Raw genomic sequence first — 16,693 nt, 5'->3', positions numbered from 1 at the left:
GGAGGTCAGGGAGAGGAATCTGGGGACCCTTCGTGTTCCGGGCGGGCACTTGCGGGGCTGTGAGGGGGCTCTCTGGGGCGCGGGGGATGATGGGAGTTGTAGGCGCCGGTATAATGAGGTTTAATGGGGCCGCGGAGCACCACGGGAGTTGTAGACACAGCTCCAATGGATTCCGGTGGTGCGCGGGGCATGACGGGAGATGAAGTCCCGGCTGGAATAGCGCTCTATGGGCGCCGCGGAGCATGATGGGAGCTGTAGTCCCGGAAGTGGCTCGGAAGGTGCGTTTGGCGATGTGGAAAGGCACTTGGGGGAACACTTTTGCATCCGAACCGTGGCTGCAGGTCCTCGGGGCAAATGTATACGGCTCGGGAGCACTTGGGGAGAACCTGGGGAGCTGTAACCGGGCTCTTTAGGGCGCGGGGCACGGCAGGAGGTTTGGGCGGGGAACTGTGTTGTGAGGTACTCTGATAGCGCGGGGGATGATGGGAGATGAATTCCCAGCAGTGGCTGTAAGGGGCCTCAGGGGGATCGGGAGCATTCAGGGATCCACGGACGCTTTGGGGAGTCCCGAACGGGCGCTGAGGGGGATCCTGGAGGGTTTGGGGGACACTTACGGAACGTATGGGGGGCGATACCGGGGTTCTGGGGAACGCAGGGCGTATTCCCAGTCCCTCCCATTTCCTTCCAGCATGATCCCATTTGCTCTCAGCCACTCCCAGTCAGCCTCAGTGTAGTTGGACTCACTGCCAGTATGATCCCAGTCTTCCTCTATGTGATGGCAGTCTCTCCTGGCATGGGCCCAGCTGCTCCCAGTATGATCCCAATATGATGTCAGTACTCCCCCAGTACAATCCCAGTCAGTGCCAGGATGATCCCAGTATGATCCCAGTACAAACCAGTCCCTGCCACTGCTGCCACTCCTGGGATCCCCCAGCCCTCTCTGTGTTCCCCCCTCCCAGATCTCCCTAGAGGAGCCCCAAGGGCTGGGAATCCTCAGCCAGGGTTCTCAGCCAGCCCCAGTTTGGATCTGCAGCCCCCAATTTTCCCAGTTTCCCTCTCCTTTTCCCTGGGCCGTGTTCCGCCCTGGCCCCAGCGGGTGGGAGCAGCAGAGAGCCCTGCGCTGCCCATCCCGACCTGTCCCGGCTCCATCCCCGCTCCTGCCGTGGGCTGTGAGGGGTTTGGGAACGGGGCACCGAGGGTGTCGCTGCTCCTGGGGGAGGAGGAGGAGGGATGGAAGAGGAGGAATGAAGAAGGAGAGCGAGAAGGGATGGAAGTAGGAGAAGGAGGTGGGGTTAGGGAGAAGGAGGAGGAGAAATGGAAACGGAGGTGTGGGAGGAAGAGGAAGAGGAGGGACAAATAAGGATCAGGGAAAGGAGAAGGAAGCATGAGGTTGAGCACTCCCTGAATTCACAGCCCCCCACCTGTGGGATCATCATCCCCCCATCCCACAGTTGCCCGAGGAGGGGAAGCTCAACCCAGATATCCTGGGGGGTCTCTGGGTTGGTTTTTTTGTGGGAGGGATGTTTGGAGAATGAAGAACTCCAAAGCTGAGTGGAAAATGCCCCTTGGAGGAACATTGGGGGTTCCCAGTGGCGGCTGCCAGCAGAGGCAGCCTGGAGGAGCAGAGCCCTGTGACCCCCCAGGACCCCAAAATGCAGAGCCCAGAGAGGGGTAGCTCTGCAAATTATGGGACCCTCAGCAGCCTGGAGAGGGGCAGGGGGGACTCCTTGGACCCCCTGCACCCCAAAGTAGCAAATAAGGAGAGAAAGGACTCTGGAACCCCAAAAACCCCCCACCATCCCTATCTGTTGAGATGAAAATGGGGGGAACTTTTCGGATTGCTGGCACTCCCAGCAGCCTGGGGAGGGTTGGGACCGAGTAGAAGGGGGACCCTCAGTGCAAGCGTGACCCCCGGCAGCTGGGACAGGGGGGAAATCATGAGCACCAAATGGGAGAGAGCAGAGGCAGGGAATACCTGGGAGGTATTTTCAAAGCTAAAACTTGGTGTTTTGGATATTTATATGGGTACCAGATGCCCAGTGACTTCAAGAGGTGGACTTGGGCAGAGGAACCCCCTAACCCAATGTGCTCATGCACTGTATTTTTCCCCAACCAGGATTTCTCATTCGCATACCTTGGCCGGATGGAGGAGGAGGCAGCAAGGAAGAGGAAGATGCCCCAGGACACCCAGGCAGGTGAGGAGGAAGCCACTGCCCCTTTCCCCCTCTCTCCTGCTCCATCTCCCAGCCCAGCACAGCCCCCAGCTGCAGGACAACCCCGCTGCCGACGCCGTCCTGCCGGGGACGCACTGGGGGGATCTCCTTCCCCTTCCCTCTGGCACGGAGGCAAATCCCATCCTCTCCTTGTCCTTCCTCCCACAGATAAGGAGCCAAGGACAGAGACCAGGGATGAGAAATCCCTGGGGCAGAACCTCGTGGAAGAGGCCATTTTGAGCAGCTCCATGGTGCAGGAATCCAATGGGGAGGAAAATCCCCAGAAATCCTGCAGGAGGAGGGGCTCCAAACCCAGCCCAGGGTGCTCTGAGGAGGAAAGACCCACCCTGTGCCGGGAAGGCGGCTGGAGATCCAGCCAGGGCTCTGAGCTGGTGGTCCATGAGCAACTTCAGGATAGGGAGAAGCCCTACAAGTGCTTGGAGTGTGGGAAGAGCTTCAGCCAGAGCAACAGCCTGATCAGTCACCAGATGATCCACACTGGGGAATGGGCCTGTGAGTGTAGGGAATGTGGGAAGGGCTTCAGCTACAGCTCCAATCTCATCATCTACCAGTGCATCCACACTGGGGAGAGGCCCTACGAGTGTCCCAAGTGTGGGAAGAGGTTCTCCCAGAGCTCCAACCTGACCATCCACCAGAGGATCCACACTGAGGAACGGCCCTACGAGTGTGGGGAATGTGGGATGACCTTTAGCTGGAGGTCCCAACTGACCATCCACCAGATGATCCACACTGGTGAGAGACCATATGAGTGTCCCGAGTGTGGGAAGAGGTTTCAGACCAGCTCAAATCTCCTCATGCACCAGCGGATTCACACGGATGAGAGGCCCTTCCGCTGCCCTGACTGTGGGGAGGGCTTCAAGCAAAACTCCACCCTCATCACCCACCGGCGCATCCACACCGGGGAGAAGCCCTATGAGTGTGGGGAATGTGGGAAGAGCTTCAGTGACAGCTCCAGTCTGATCCGCCACCAGAGGATCCACACTGGGGAATGGCCCTACAAGTGTGGGGAATGTGGGCAGACATTCAGAGAGAGGTTCAAACTGATCATCCACCAGCGCATCCATACCGGGGAGAGGCCCTACGAGTGTCCCGAGTGTGGGAAGAGGTTTCAGACCAGCTCCTATCTCCTCCAGCACCAGCGGATTCACACGGATGAGAGGCCCTTCCGCTGCCCTGACTGTGGGACAGGGTTCAAGTACAACTCCAACCTCATCACCCACCGGCGCATCCACACTGGGGAGAGGCCCTACAAGTGTCCCCAGTGTGGGAAGAGCTTTACCCAGAGCACAGCCTTGGCCCAACACCAACAGAGGCACCGGTAAGGGAAGCCCTATGAGTGCCCCAAGTGCAGGAAGAGCTTGGTTCGCTGCTCCAGCTTCTTTCCCCCCTTGGAGGACTCAAGTTTTGCAGAGCCCTAATGACCCATGTTCCCAGTGATCTGTGTTGGGAGGACACTGGGCTGGTGGTCCTTTTGTTTTGGCACTAATTTTCTTTTGATTCATCTTCATTCGTTTAAAACAGACAAAAATTGGGGTAATAATCAACAGATTCATCAAAGGCATCTAAAGCCTCACATTTTACTAGTGCTTCCAGGGAATCTGGGATTCAGGGAGAAACTTGGGGATTGTGGAGGTATTTGGTGTAGTTGTCTCCATTTCTTGGCAGTCAAAGAGATGAGAGAGTTTGATCTGTCACCTCAAAATCACTCGATGCCATTGAAAACTACTCAGTCCCACCCCAAAATTACCAGATTCCATCAGGGTGTGATGCCTTAAGTTTTAGCTTTCATATTTTTCATATTCTGCGCTGCCTAGGTTTGTAGTTTTGAACTTCATATCAAGTGTTAGTGAGCTCTCTTCACAGAGTAGGTAGACAAAACAATTCCTTTTCTAGCTTGATACAAAGGACAGCTGTGACGAGTTTCAGGCCCAAAAGCATAAACAAGTGTGGCCTGAAGAGAGAAAACAGGAAGGAGGTGACTTAATCATCTGAAGCTGTAACTGGACCATGAACCCCAATATGCAGATGGACCTAAACTTCTAAAAATGTGAGACCTCGTGATCAGTTGTCCATTTTTGTGACCATTTTCGTGACCATTTTCAGTCCACCTTGGGTGTAGCCCTGGCCAGGCTCTTGTACTGCCCCAGGTGTATCCTTTAAGGCCTTGTAATAAACCTTGTACTTAACTCTGTCCAGCCTCTGTTCTAGGTCAGCCTTGTCAAGGCATCAGGTGGAATGGGGTTGGAAGGGGACTGGGTTAAGTGGGATGCAAATCAGGAGGGGTGAGATGGGCACTGGGTGAGGCAGGATGGGTGGGATGGGGATTGGGAAGTGTGAAATGGGGGAAATAGGGCTTGGGAAGGGAGTCTTGATGTGGGATGGGAGGAGCAGGAGTGGGATAGGTTGTGGTTGGGATTTGGGATGTGGGATGGGGTCTGGAATGAGACAGCCAAGGTTCAAGGCTGATGAAGGGAGGAGGAGTTTTTTACTGAGTGAGTTTTTGGATATTCCACGTTCTTAAGGAGATTTTCGGGTTACTCAGGTTTATGAGGCAGGTTTGGGGCACTCCCAAACTTTTGGGAGGTTCCTGAGAGTAGCTCCATAGAGCCCCACTGCCAGGGGTGGTTGCCATGGGCACGAGGTCAGAGCTGTAGGCAGAGTCTGTTGCCTTGGCGCTGTGCACAAAAACGTTTTAACGGGACAAAAGCATGATATTTTAGTAAAAGCCTGTCTGCACAACCCAGCTTTCAATCCAGGCAACAATTCTAAGGGCAGTGTCCTTGAAGCTCTCCTGGAACAGCAAGAATAAAGAAAAACAATGGCATTGTTTACATGGAAAAGAATGTAAAGCAATATGTATTAACGAATAATAGCTTGTCAAGCCCTGTGAACCCTGTAGGACCCTATAAAATTGTGCTAAAGATATAAATAAATGACATTTGCTATACCTCTATGAGGACTCAGTGAATAGTCGGAGCAGTTTTCCATTACCTGGCACTCAGAACAGGGATCCTTTGCGGGCAAAGGGTACCAGCTCGGCAGATTTGTGCAGTGTTTGGACGTGGAATGCGGATCAGGGCTGAGGGAGCAGATTCGTGCAGTGGTTGGACGCGGAATTGTGAACCTAAGCTGGGGAAAACTGGGGACGGAGGAGCCTGAGACAGAAGACCAAAGGCAAGTACGTGTCGGCACTCCCCCCATCCAGGGCTGCTAGCATGGATATAGTTTGCGGCAGCACAAAAACTGCTTCAAAGCGTTATAGTTAAATGAGGGGAAGCAGTCAAGGATAAGGACCTTGAAAAGCTCATTTTATGGGCTAGAGAAAACGGAAACTTGAAAGTGCCTCCACTGCTTTTTGCAGTGGAAGAATGGAGAGAAATAGGAGTCCAGTTGTGGGAGAAAACAATTACAAGGAAAAGCAAGGACATTCTGTCTTACAGTCTGACTTGGCAGACTGTAATTAATACCTTAAAAGACATGAAAGCAGAATTTACCCAGGTTGCGAGCCCCGTAATTCTACCTGTGTCACAGCAGCAGCCATCTCTACCTCCCACTGCTAGGCGAACATTCTTGGCAATGACGCCCTTGGAGAGAGGGGGAGAGAGTCAGAGAGAAGTATATAAGGAGGTGTTCAATGTTTTTTAATTGACTGTGGACCTACAGGGTCAACATATTAACTCTACTTTTGAAGAGAAGCCAGATTTAGATCGGTTTCCACCCGATCCAGGCGGGGCGTGGGAGGAGCACTGGAGGGTGCGCAGAGAACAAAGGCACCCCCATGGCAGAGGCATTGCAGAAGAAGCTCCAAGGCCACACAGGACAAATATCAGCAATTACAGAAACAGTTGAGCAGAAACAGGTGGCTCAGACAGCTTCAAAGGGAGACAAAATAGTCAAAAAATTGCTAACTATATGGTATCTAGTTCAAAATTCATTACTGTAATTAAAAGTTGATAAGTTCCAATGGTCACCGTTGCTATCACCTGGCCCTGAGAAGCTCTTTGCTTAACATCACCCGTTTTTGTAAAATCGTGTCCTTTTCCCTCTGTCTGCAAAGAATGAGATAAATATTGAGGGAAAGAACTGCATTTGTTAAAGTTAACTTTATAGGTTTTTTTTGTCTCCAGTTTTCCCCTCTGCAAGTGTATATGGAGGATGTCGTTCACACACACACACACACACACACCACCCCCCAGAAGAAGCACTAGGACACTACCCAGTTGGTTAAACAGTAACAATTTGTTGTTTTCTTAGAATGTCTTTATATACCCTTTCAGAATTAATTTTGTGGTTTTTAAGTAATTATGAGTTCTTGCAGTTTTAGAGTTTTGCTGGAGAAATTATTGTGACTCTTTAGAAAATTCAAAAAACCTCTCTTTAAAAATGTTTAGAGTAAATATTAACAGATGGAAAAAGTTACCTTGCAATAATTAGTTTTAAAACCTAATGTCAAAATATTGAATGATTTACAGCTACTAATAACATGACCTGCCAATTAATGTTATCTACAGAAGATATTCACGGTTTAAAAAATAATTAGCTATGAGAACTTCACTGCACAAGACAAAGTTAAGTTAACCATATATTACCCATATGCTTGTGTTTTCCACAATTTTAATAAGGTAATGTGAGTCTTTTTGCTATAAAAGACACGTATAACAGCATATATACCAATTCGGACTTCGGAATTTAATTAAAAAGCAGACTTGATGTTTCTGAAAAGTGCTACAAAAGCTGAATGGCAACTTGCCAAATCCTGTGTTGTTGTGATTTTTCTCTAATAAAACTGCACTTTAAAAATCCTAACAAACTTAAGCATATTCCAAGCAAATCCCTGCTACAAATAAGTATTTTCAGTAACCTTTGTAGTTACTATGAGTTATTCTCAAGGCCAAATTCGATAAAATCATAATGTATTTGTCACATATTTATAATCTCTATTGTAAATTCATGTTGCTATTATATTGTGTTTAAAAGGTATATACCAAACTTTCCGTTGCCTTTTTGTAATAATAGATTAAGAATGAGTTATGTTTTCACTTGATAAAGTGTTGATAGAATTTAGCAAAGTTAAGTTTCACTAGGTTTAGGTCTGAGTGTTCTTAAGTTAGGTTTTATAACTTTAGTATTCTTTTGAGGTTAAGTTTTTTTATTTCCTTCTGTCAAAATTAATTTCTACCAGGTTTGAATATTGTTTAATTTAAATTGTCTCACGTTTTGTTAAGACACTTGTCTAAACTACGAAGTATAGTTATTTTCCTAGAGAGATGACTATGACTGAAACTGTGATAGAACACTGATAAATACCTGTTTGTGGATGGAAGAACATACAGTCTGTTGCACCCTTCATTTCATCAAAGGTTTAATTATTTGTTACAATCTCTACTGGTTTTGTTTTCTTTAGGTAACACAAAAGAATAGTGACTGTTATTAATAGTAAGAAGTTTAAAAGTTTTTACCTTGTTTCACTTCTTGCCATTGAGACATGAATATTTTGAAAATGCTATCTTAACTTCCTCAGACACTTACTGCTGATATATTCATTGTATAATGTGAATTTACAGATTTTATGAAATCTTGAGTATTTTGTATTATCCTTGAGTATTTTGAGTATTATTCACAAGGTATTATTACTATATTTATAGTCGGCTTTCCATATGCTTTACTATTTTTGTGTAATTGCCTTTAAGACACATGTCATTTGAGCTCTTTTTGTTTTCTAACTGCAGATGCATCTCTTTAAACAAGTTATACAGCTGTTCCTCTACAGGATTTTCTTACTCTTTGTAACTCCTCCCCTTGTTTAAGAAGGCTTGCTCTTGCCTAATTCAGTGTAGCTTTATTGTTTTTCAGTGCTTCCAGAATTCCAGAAAAACGTGTCATTGCTGAAAGTCAGCCACCATGAGAGAAACTTCAGATTAAACCAACTGCTAGATAGTTCTATTGGTCTGTTGCCTAAGACTTCTGATCATTTGCTTTCCACAAATGCACTTCAACAGTTTTCTGTGCTTTAAGCATCCCATAGCTGCTATAATTAAGAACCTTGTTTTGAAAATGAGTTAAGAGACATCTTTCTAGTTTAAAGCCAGGCCTGGTCAAGCCTTGACTTTACCTGGATGAAATGTTTGCCAACAGATATAGATGTTTTCTGTACCAAATCAATATTTGAGTCACTTTTGACTTAGCAATTTGACCTTATTAATATGACAGCTGGATCAATTTTGAAGGGAGCTTGGAGAATCATTTCTGGAGGTGGTTATCCAATCCTTCACTGATTTGAGGTTTGTCAGCTGTTTACAAACTCTGAGATGCTGGTACAGTGTTTTAGTAGTTAACAGTAATTCTATATCACATATCAATAATGTTTATCATCTAATTAATTTCTAACTACTGTAAGTTTTTGTTCATTATGTGTATAGTTTTGTGTTGATATTCATATGCATGATAAAAGTACATCTCACTTTTAAAAGCAAAAGGAATTGATGCCTTAAGAACATTCAATTAATGTAGTATGTGCATTAGAAATTTAGACCACAATTCATTTTGAATAATGAAATAATTGCACCAAAAATTTAGAAAAGATCATAAAATCTGAATTCACAAATAAGTTTACTACAGTTAAGCCTAAATGATTCATTAACATAAATGGGAGAAGTGCCTATGTTCTGTTGACAGGTTCAAAAGAGTCACCTGTTCATCTGACCAGACACTGTCTGCCTCTGAAAATATGAGAACCAGTAAACAGAGAAGTCACTACACAGCCTTTGTTGTCAAAACAAGACCAGAACTACCAAGACACAGTTATGTCTGAAAACTACACAGTTTGCCAACAGAAGTTTTATGTTATCATAATGTTGTGTCTCTACCAATTTTCTTCAGTTATTCCCTGTTTCAGGATTTGAAAGAACATTCAGTGATGCTAAGGATCAACATTTTCAGATGATAGACTTGGACCTGCTAAAACAGCACATCTGGAGTCTCAACTATTTGGACCTTAAAATAATAGTAATTTTTTTCATTTTCCTGGAGGACATTAGACATTATTTTTGTTCCATTTGCAAATCTGTGAAAACCCAAGGTTTTATATCAATGTAAAGGGTGTAAAAACCAGAAATATTGTAAAGCTCTTGGCAAAAGTGTAGTATTAGCCCTTGCCTTCTTATTCTTGAAGAAGAATATAAGAAGGAATTTTCAAAAGAATCAGAAGATGTCCAAATTTTAAAAAATTGAATGTGCACAGAATAACTATGTATCTTGGTTAGTCCATGAACAAGTTTGGAAAGAAAAAAAAAAAAAAAAGAATATGCTGAAAACTTTGCTTGAAAATTTAAAAAATAAAAAAATTCAAAAAGAACCTTTTGCCAAAAGATAATCTTAAAGAAATATGGAGTTGAATCAAATGTTAAGTTTGTTTTTTACTTTGCCTTTAGTAGTGTAGCTTTGTTAGTTAGTGAGCCTAGAACCAATGTTTGTGTGATTTCAGCTAATTTTTCAAGTTTAAATATCATATGCTTATCCACTATCACTCCAGAAGATCCATTAATGGAGTTTTTTACTGCAAAGGGAAAGGGGAGATGTTGGAAACCGAATATCTTTGGTTTAGCTTTAGAAAAAGCCTGGATTGATGTAGTGATGAAGGTAAACAAACATTGGGTAGAGAAATTATAAATTTATGTCTCTATAGTTATAAGTAAGAATATGTGTTAAGTAAGTGTCATGGGGTAGCTTTACCTTTAAGATAGCTTTGAGAGCTGAGGAAGTTGAAGCTGCTGGTGGCTGATGGGAGTTTTTCCTCCTGACCAATTATCAGTCATTTCTAAGAATTGACAGCAGTCTTGACCATTAAAAAGTTAAGTCAACTTGTAAACACCCCCTTAAGAAGTACAGTCAGAGTTCTCTTGCCCTCTTTTGTTTCTGGCTTTTGAGAAGGTAACAAGGCTCTGTGGTAGCCTCCTCCATTCTCCCCCCCCCTCCCTCGGCCAGAGAAGGCCGCAGAGGACGAGAGGGAAGGCGGGGGGAGGAAAGGGAAGCAGAGCTGGCAGCCTGGTTTGGTTTTCAGTTTCTGCTGCTGGACTGAAACCTGACACCATGAACTCTTGTAGCTTTTCTAAAGCTTTTAATTCTTTTACTACTTGGATAAAATGTACAGATTACTCCTTTTTCTCAGAAAGACAGAACGAGAGAGACAATCAACATGAAGAAGACATCACAAAACTACCAAAAACAGTGAAGAGTTAAGTTTAAATGAGAGAGAATAAGGTGCTTTACAGCTGAAATATCTTTCTGTTAAAGCTATAGAGATGGACAATAGTAGTTTAAAAAGACTCCTTTAATTCATGACAGAGTATTGGGGAGGAATAGAGTGTTCAAAGTGTGGACTTTTGAGAAAAAGAGAGAGTAATTGTGATACTGTGAGTTGCTGGAAATGAGTAGAGTGAAGATTTTGAAGCCTTGGGGGGCAAAGAGAAAACTGTTTTCCAGGAAGGCTCACAGAGACAGATGAAGAAGACTTCTGCCTTTGAATAACTCATCCTTAAAATAGCATCCCTAGACTCATTGACCCATTAACACACCTCAGAGTGATGTGAAATGGGAGGCGTGAACTCTGATGACAGATTTCCGGGCAGCTGGCATTAGAGAAATAGAAAACTATAACAAAAATAGTTTTCTTGTGAGAAACTCCATGGATTGGCAGAAGGAGACTTCTGTTCCTCTGCAAAGACTGATGAAAAGACTGTAGCAAGAATTGAGACTGTTTTTAACCACCAAAGTTCTAAAGTTTTTTTGTCTCTATGTTATCATGTGTACAAAAAAATGGTCAAGTAGTAAGAGGTAAAAGGGTTTTCTGGAAGTTTATTCTGGTGTTTTTATTCTTGTAGTTTGTTAATAAACTGTGTTTATTCCTTTTAAGTTTTAAGCCTGTTTTGCTCTTGTTCTAATCCATATCTCACAGCAAGAAATAAGTGATTTTTTTAGTTACTGGTTTAAAACCACGACAGTAAGTAAGAAATTCTATTAGGTAAAATAGTTTAAACTGTAATAGTGTGAGTTATATAGAAGGTTAGAGATCCAGAAACTGTAACAGAGAGATGCTTGAGTATGTGAGCTGTCCCCTTAGTGGCTAAGACACAGACACACTGCAGTAAAATTAAGCAAAGGTGATAGGTTACTAAGTGAAGACAAACTTCATGTCAACTGTCTATTTGACTAAAAAGTTTTATATTGCTGTGCGGAGAAGAAACTCTGACTTCCACGAGCTATGGCTGACTTGTTGCTGCTCTATAAATCTCACGCCTTGAGACTGATATCTTATTGAGCTACTTGAGCATCTCAAAGGATAGTGGTCCCATCGCTCATTTTTCATCTCAACACCAAACACACACTGGAGATGTCTGGGGCCATTCATCATTTCTCTGCTTTCCAGCGTTGAGGCAACGGACTCTGCCTACAGCTCTGACCTCGTGCCCATGGCAACCACCCCTGGCAGTGGGGCTCCATGGAGCTGCTCTCAGGAACCTCCCAACAGTTGGGGAGTGCCCCAAAACTGCCTCAGAAACATGAGATACCCCAAAATCTCTTCAGGAACGTAGAATATCCAAAAACTAACTCAGTAATAGGCTCCCCCTTTATTCATTATCCCCAAACTTTTGCTGTCTCATTCCAGACCCCATCCCACATCCCAAATCCCAACCACAACCTATCCCACTCCTGCTGGACATCAACAGCCCCTTCCCAAGCCCTATTTCCCCCATTTCACACTTCCCAATCCCCATCCCACCCATCCTGCCTCACCCAATGCCCATCTCACCTCTCCTGATTTGCATCCCACTTCACCCAGTCCCTTTCCAACCCCATTCCACCTGATGCCTTGGGAAGGCTGACCTAGAACAGAGGCTGGACAGAGTTAAGAATAACATTTATTACAAGGCCTTAAAGGATACACCTGGGGCAGTACAAGAGCCTGGCCAGGGCTACACCCAAGGTGGACTGAAAATGGTCACAAAAATGGACAACTGATCACGAGGTCTCACATTTTTAGAAGTTTAGGTCCATCTGCATATTGGGGTTCATGGTCCAGTTACAGCTTCAGATGATTAAGTCCCATCTCTCTTGTTTTCTCTCTTCAGGCCACACTTGTTTATGCTTTTGGGCCTGGAACTCGTCACAGCACAAAGCTATTCCGGCACTTGGGCACTCGAAGAGCTTCCCTTACTGGTGCCTCCGTTGGTGTTTGATCAAGTGAGAGCTCACAGAGAAGCTCTTCCCACACTGGGGACACTCATAGGGCCTCTCCCCAGTGTGGATGCGCCGGTGCCTGACAAGGCTGGAGTTTCGCTTGAAGCACTTCCTGCACTCGGGGCAGCAGAACGGCCTCTCCTCTGTGTGAATCCGCTGGTGCACGAGGAGATGGGAGCTGGTCTGAAACCTCTTCCCACATTCGGGACACTTGTAGGGCCTCTCCCCGGTGTGGATGCGCTGGTGCCTGATGAGGTGGGAGTTTCGCTTGAAGCCCTTCCCACAGTCGGGGCAGCGGAAGGGCCTCTCCTCTGTGTGAATCCGCTGGTGCACGAGGAGATCAGAGCTGACCCGAAATCTCTTCCCACACTCGGGACACTCGTAGGGTCTCTCCCCAGTGTGGATCATCTGGTGGATGATCAGTTGGGACCTCCGGCTGAAGGTCATCCCACATTCCCCACACTTGTAGGGCCTCTCCCCAGTGTGGATACGCCGGTGGGTGATGAGGTTGGAGTTGTGCTTGAAGCCCTTCCTGCAGTCAGGGCAGCGGAAGGGCCTCTCCTCTGTGTGACTCCTCTGGTGAATGAGGAGACTGGAGCTGGTCTGAAACCTATTCCCACACTGGAGACACTCATAGGGCCTCTCCCCGGTGTGGATGCGCTGGTGGGTAACAAGGTCGGAGTTGGAGCTGAAGCCCTTCCCACATTTCCCACACTCACAGGCCCATTCCCCAGTGTGGATCATCTGGTGGCGGATCAGACGGTTGCTCTGGCTGAAGCTCTTCCCACACTCAAAGCACTTGTAGGGCTTCTCCCTATCCTGAAGTTGCTCATGGACCACCAGCTCAGAGCCCTGGCTGGATCTCTGGCCGCCTTCCCGGCACAGTTTGGGTCTTTCTTCCTCAGAGCACCCTGGGCTGGGTTTGGAGACTCTCCTCCTGCAGGATCTCTGAGGATTTTCCTTTCTGTTGAATTCCTGCACTGTGGAGCCCCTAAAAATGGCCTCTTCCATGAGGTTCTGCCGTGGGGATTTGTCCTCCCTGATTTCCATCCTCAGCTCCTTGTCTGTGGGAGGAAGGACAAGGAGAGGATGGGATTTGCCTCCATGCCAGAGGGAAGGGGAAGGAGATCCCCCCAGTGCGTCCCCGGCAGGACAGCATCGGCAGCGGGGTTGTCCTGCAGCCGGGGGCTGTGCTGGGCTGGGAGATGGAGCAGGAGAGAAGAGGAAAGGGGCACTTCCTCCTCACCTGCCTGGGTGTCCCGGGGCATCTTCCTCTTCCTCACAGCCTCCTCCTCCATCCGGCCAAGGTCTGGGAATGAGAAATCCTGGTTTGGTCAAAAATACAATTCATGATCACATTGGATTTTGGGTTTCCTTCTCTCAAAGTCCATCTCTAGAAGTCACCAGCCTTCCATAAAAACCTCCAAAACATCAAGATTCAGCCCTGAAAATACCTCCCACGAATTCCCCATCTCTGGTCTTTCCCCTTTACTGCTCATTGGTTCCCCCCTGTCCCAGCTGTTGGGGGTCACACTTATATTGTGGGTCCCCATCTACTCAATCCCTGCTCTTCGCAGGCTGCTGGGAGTGCCAGGAATCAAAAAAGTTTCCCCCGTTTCCATCTCCCCACTTAGGGATGCTGGGACCCCCTAATGTCCTCCCAAGGGGCATTTTCCACTCAGCTTTGCAGTCCTTAATTCTCAAATATTCCCCCCTCAAAAAACCCAGCCCAGGGACCCCCCAGGATATCAGGGCTGAACTCCCCCTCCCCAGTCACCTATGGGATGGGGGGTGATAACCCCACAGGTGGGGGGCTGTGAATTCAGGGAGTGCTCAACTGCGTGGTAACTTCTCCTTTCCCTGATCCTTCTTTGTCCCTCCTCTTCCTCCCTCTCCTCCCCTTCCATCAGTCCTCCTCCTACTCCTCCCTAACCGCACTCTTACTTCCATCTCTTCTCACTCTCCTTCTTCACCCCTCCTCTTCCATCCTTCCTCCTCCTCCCCCAGGAGCAGTGACACCCTCGGTGCCCCATTCCCAAACCCCTCACAGCCCACGGCAGGAGCGGGGATGGAGCCGGGACAGGTCGGGATGGGCAGCGCAGGGCTCTCCGCTGCTCCCACCCGCTGGGGACGGGGGGAACCCAGCCCGGGGAAAAGGAGAGGGAAACTAGGAAAATTGGGGGCTGCAGATCCAAACTGGGGCTGACTGGGGACCCTGTCTGAGGACTCCCAGTCCATGGGCTCCTCTGGGAGGGGGAATATAGAGAGGGCTGGGGGATCCCAGGAGTGGCAGCAGTGGCAGGGACTGGTTTGTACTGGAATCATACTGGCAGTGACTGCGATAGTACTGACATCGTACAGGGATCATACTGGGAGCAGCTGCGTCCATGGCAGGAGAGACTGCACAGTGAGGGAGACTGGGATCATAGTGGCAGTGAGTGGGAGTCTGCAGGGGTCAATTGAGACCAGGATGGGGGCAAATGGGGTTGACTGGGAGTGACTGGCTGCATGCTGGGGGTGATTGGAAGAAACTGGACTTATACTGGGATGAACTGGGACCATTCTAGTGGTGTTTGGGATCATACTGGCAGTGAGTCCAACTACACTGAGGCTGACTGGGAGTGGCTGAGAGCAAATGGGATCATGCTGGAAGGAAATGGGAGGGACTGGCAATATGCCCTGCGTTCCCCAGAACTCCGGTATCGCCCCCCATATGTCCCGTAAGTGTCCCCCAAATGCTCCAGGATCCCCCTCAGCGCCCGTTCGGGACTCCCCAAAGCGTCCGTGGATCCCTGAATGCTCCCGATCCCCCTGAGGCCCCTTACAGCCACTGCGGGGAATTCATCTCCCATCATCCCCCGCGCTATCAGAGTACCTCACAACACAGTTCCCCGCCCAAACCTCCTGCCGTGCCCCGCGCCCTAAAGAGCCCGGTTACAGCTCCCCAGGTTCTCCCCAAGTGCTCCCGAGCCGTATACATTTGCCCCGAGGACCTGCAGCCACGGTTCGGATGCAAAAGTGTTCCCCCAAGTGCCTTTCCACATCGCCAAACGCACCTTCCGAGCCACTTCCGGGACTACAGCTCCCATCATGCTCCGCGGCGCCCATAGAGCGCTATTCCAGCCGGGACTTCATCTCCCGTCATGCCCCGCGCCTCACCGGAACCCATTGGAGCTGTGTCTACAGCTCCCGTGGTGCTCCGCGGCCCCATTAAACCTCATTATACCGGCGCCTACAACTCCCATCATCCCCCGCGCCCCAGAGAGCCCCCACACAACCCCGCAAGTGCCCGCCCGGAACACGAAGGGTCCCCAGATTCCCCTCCCTGACCTCCAAGTGCCCCCCTGGACCCCCAAGTGCTCCCCCGGACCCCGAATTGTCCCACAGAATCCCTAAGTGCCCCTCCAAGCGCGTACCTGGCTCCCCCAAGTGTCCTCCAGACCCCCAAGTTCTCACTAAATTCCCTTCCCAGACCCAAAACTCCCCCAAATGTTCCCCAGGAAAGTCTCCATGGACCCCAAAGTGGTCCCTTTTACCCTGTCTGACAATAATTTAAAAAAAAAATTATTAATGGACTAAAAATAGGAGTAATTACAATAAAGAGAGAGAAATAGTGGTCAATTTATTAATGAAGGTAATTGTGGTACTTAGAACCAAAAGCCAATAATGTTTTTTGTCCCTGAAAATGTATCAGTCCTTTTATATAAATATAAAAATTAGGTTATAAGAATATAGAATAATATTATTATAAAAAACTAATTTTTTTTTATTAATTCATTAGATTTTAATTATAAAGAAAAATGTATAAGTGTTTTCAGTGTTTTGGGATGTCAATCACAGGTGGGCAATGTCAGACATGGTGAGGCTCGGGGTGAGGAGCAGGTTGTCCAAACAGGGTCAGCCTAAAAGCAGCCCACTCTTCTCCGTGACCAGACCTCCTAAGGAGACATTCAGCTTCAGGATTGTAAAGCGTAAATCGTGACCTCCTGATCATTACACAAAAATGTTTATAATTTGTACAGTAGAATGTTGTCACCATAAAGTGTCTACTTTGTAAATACACCTCATGTTGTGTCAGGGTTGTTAAATATCAATGTTGTTGTACCAGCCTTGTTAATGCCACCTGGCCTTGTCTATTGCCTCTGCCGCTCCTGGCACCCCTCAATGGCACCGATGACAGCACCCAGTGTGTAGATGAGCCCAACTCCCATGGGGGGTAGCAC

At 47.5% G+C, this 16,693-nt stretch overlaps 2 protein-coding genes and 1 long non-coding RNA gene across 3 annotated transcripts; 1 reads left to right on the top strand and 2 right to left on the bottom strand.

Moving 5' to 3' along the window:
• The first annotated feature begins 239 nt into the window (after window positions 1-239).
• On the top strand, window positions 240-4,425 carry LOC131591197 (zinc finger protein 664-like). The gene is made up of 3 exons (XM_058861672.1): window positions 240-341; window positions 2,117-2,195; window positions 2,382-4,425. The coding sequence occupies exons 1-3, from the start codon at window positions 243-245 to the stop codon at window positions 3,554-3,556; spliced, it is 1,353 nt and encodes a 450-aa protein (XP_058717655.1). The 5' UTR covers window positions 240-242; the 3' UTR covers window positions 3,557-4,425.
• Window positions 4,426-4,507: 82 nt separating this feature from the next.
• LOC131591201 (uncharacterized) lies at window positions 4,508-11,839 on the bottom strand. The gene is made up of 3 exons (XR_009280290.1): window positions 5,755-11,839; window positions 5,226-5,373; window positions 4,508-5,025 (listed from the first exon to the last, which is right to left on the bottom strand). It is a non-coding gene; the product is annotated as an uncharacterized LOC131591201 (long non-coding RNA).
• Window positions 11,840-11,966: 127 nt separating this feature from the next.
• LOC131591199 (zinc finger protein 239-like) lies at window positions 11,967-15,562 on the bottom strand. Its single transcript, XM_058861675.1, has 3 exons — window positions 15,527-15,562; window positions 13,717-13,779; window positions 11,967-13,534 (listed from the first exon to the last, which is right to left on the bottom strand). The coding sequence occupies exons 2-3, from the start codon at window positions 13,766-13,768 to the stop codon at window positions 12,444-12,446; spliced, it is 1,143 nt and encodes a 380-aa protein (XP_058717658.1). The 5' UTR covers window positions 13,769-13,779; window positions 15,527-15,562; the 3' UTR covers window positions 11,967-12,443.
• Between the last annotated feature and the right edge of the window lie 1,131 nt (window positions 15,563-16,693).

Source organism: Poecile atricapillus, chromosome 38 (assembly GCF_030490865.1).
Source record: "Poecile atricapillus isolate bPoeAtr1 chromosome 38, bPoeAtr1.hap1, whole genome shotgun sequence".
Taxonomy (NCBI): Eukaryota; Metazoa; Chordata; class Aves; order Passeriformes; family Paridae; genus Poecile; species Poecile atricapillus.
The sequence above is the reverse complement of the archived record's forward strand: the minus strand, read 5'-3'. Positions and strand labels throughout refer to the sequence as shown.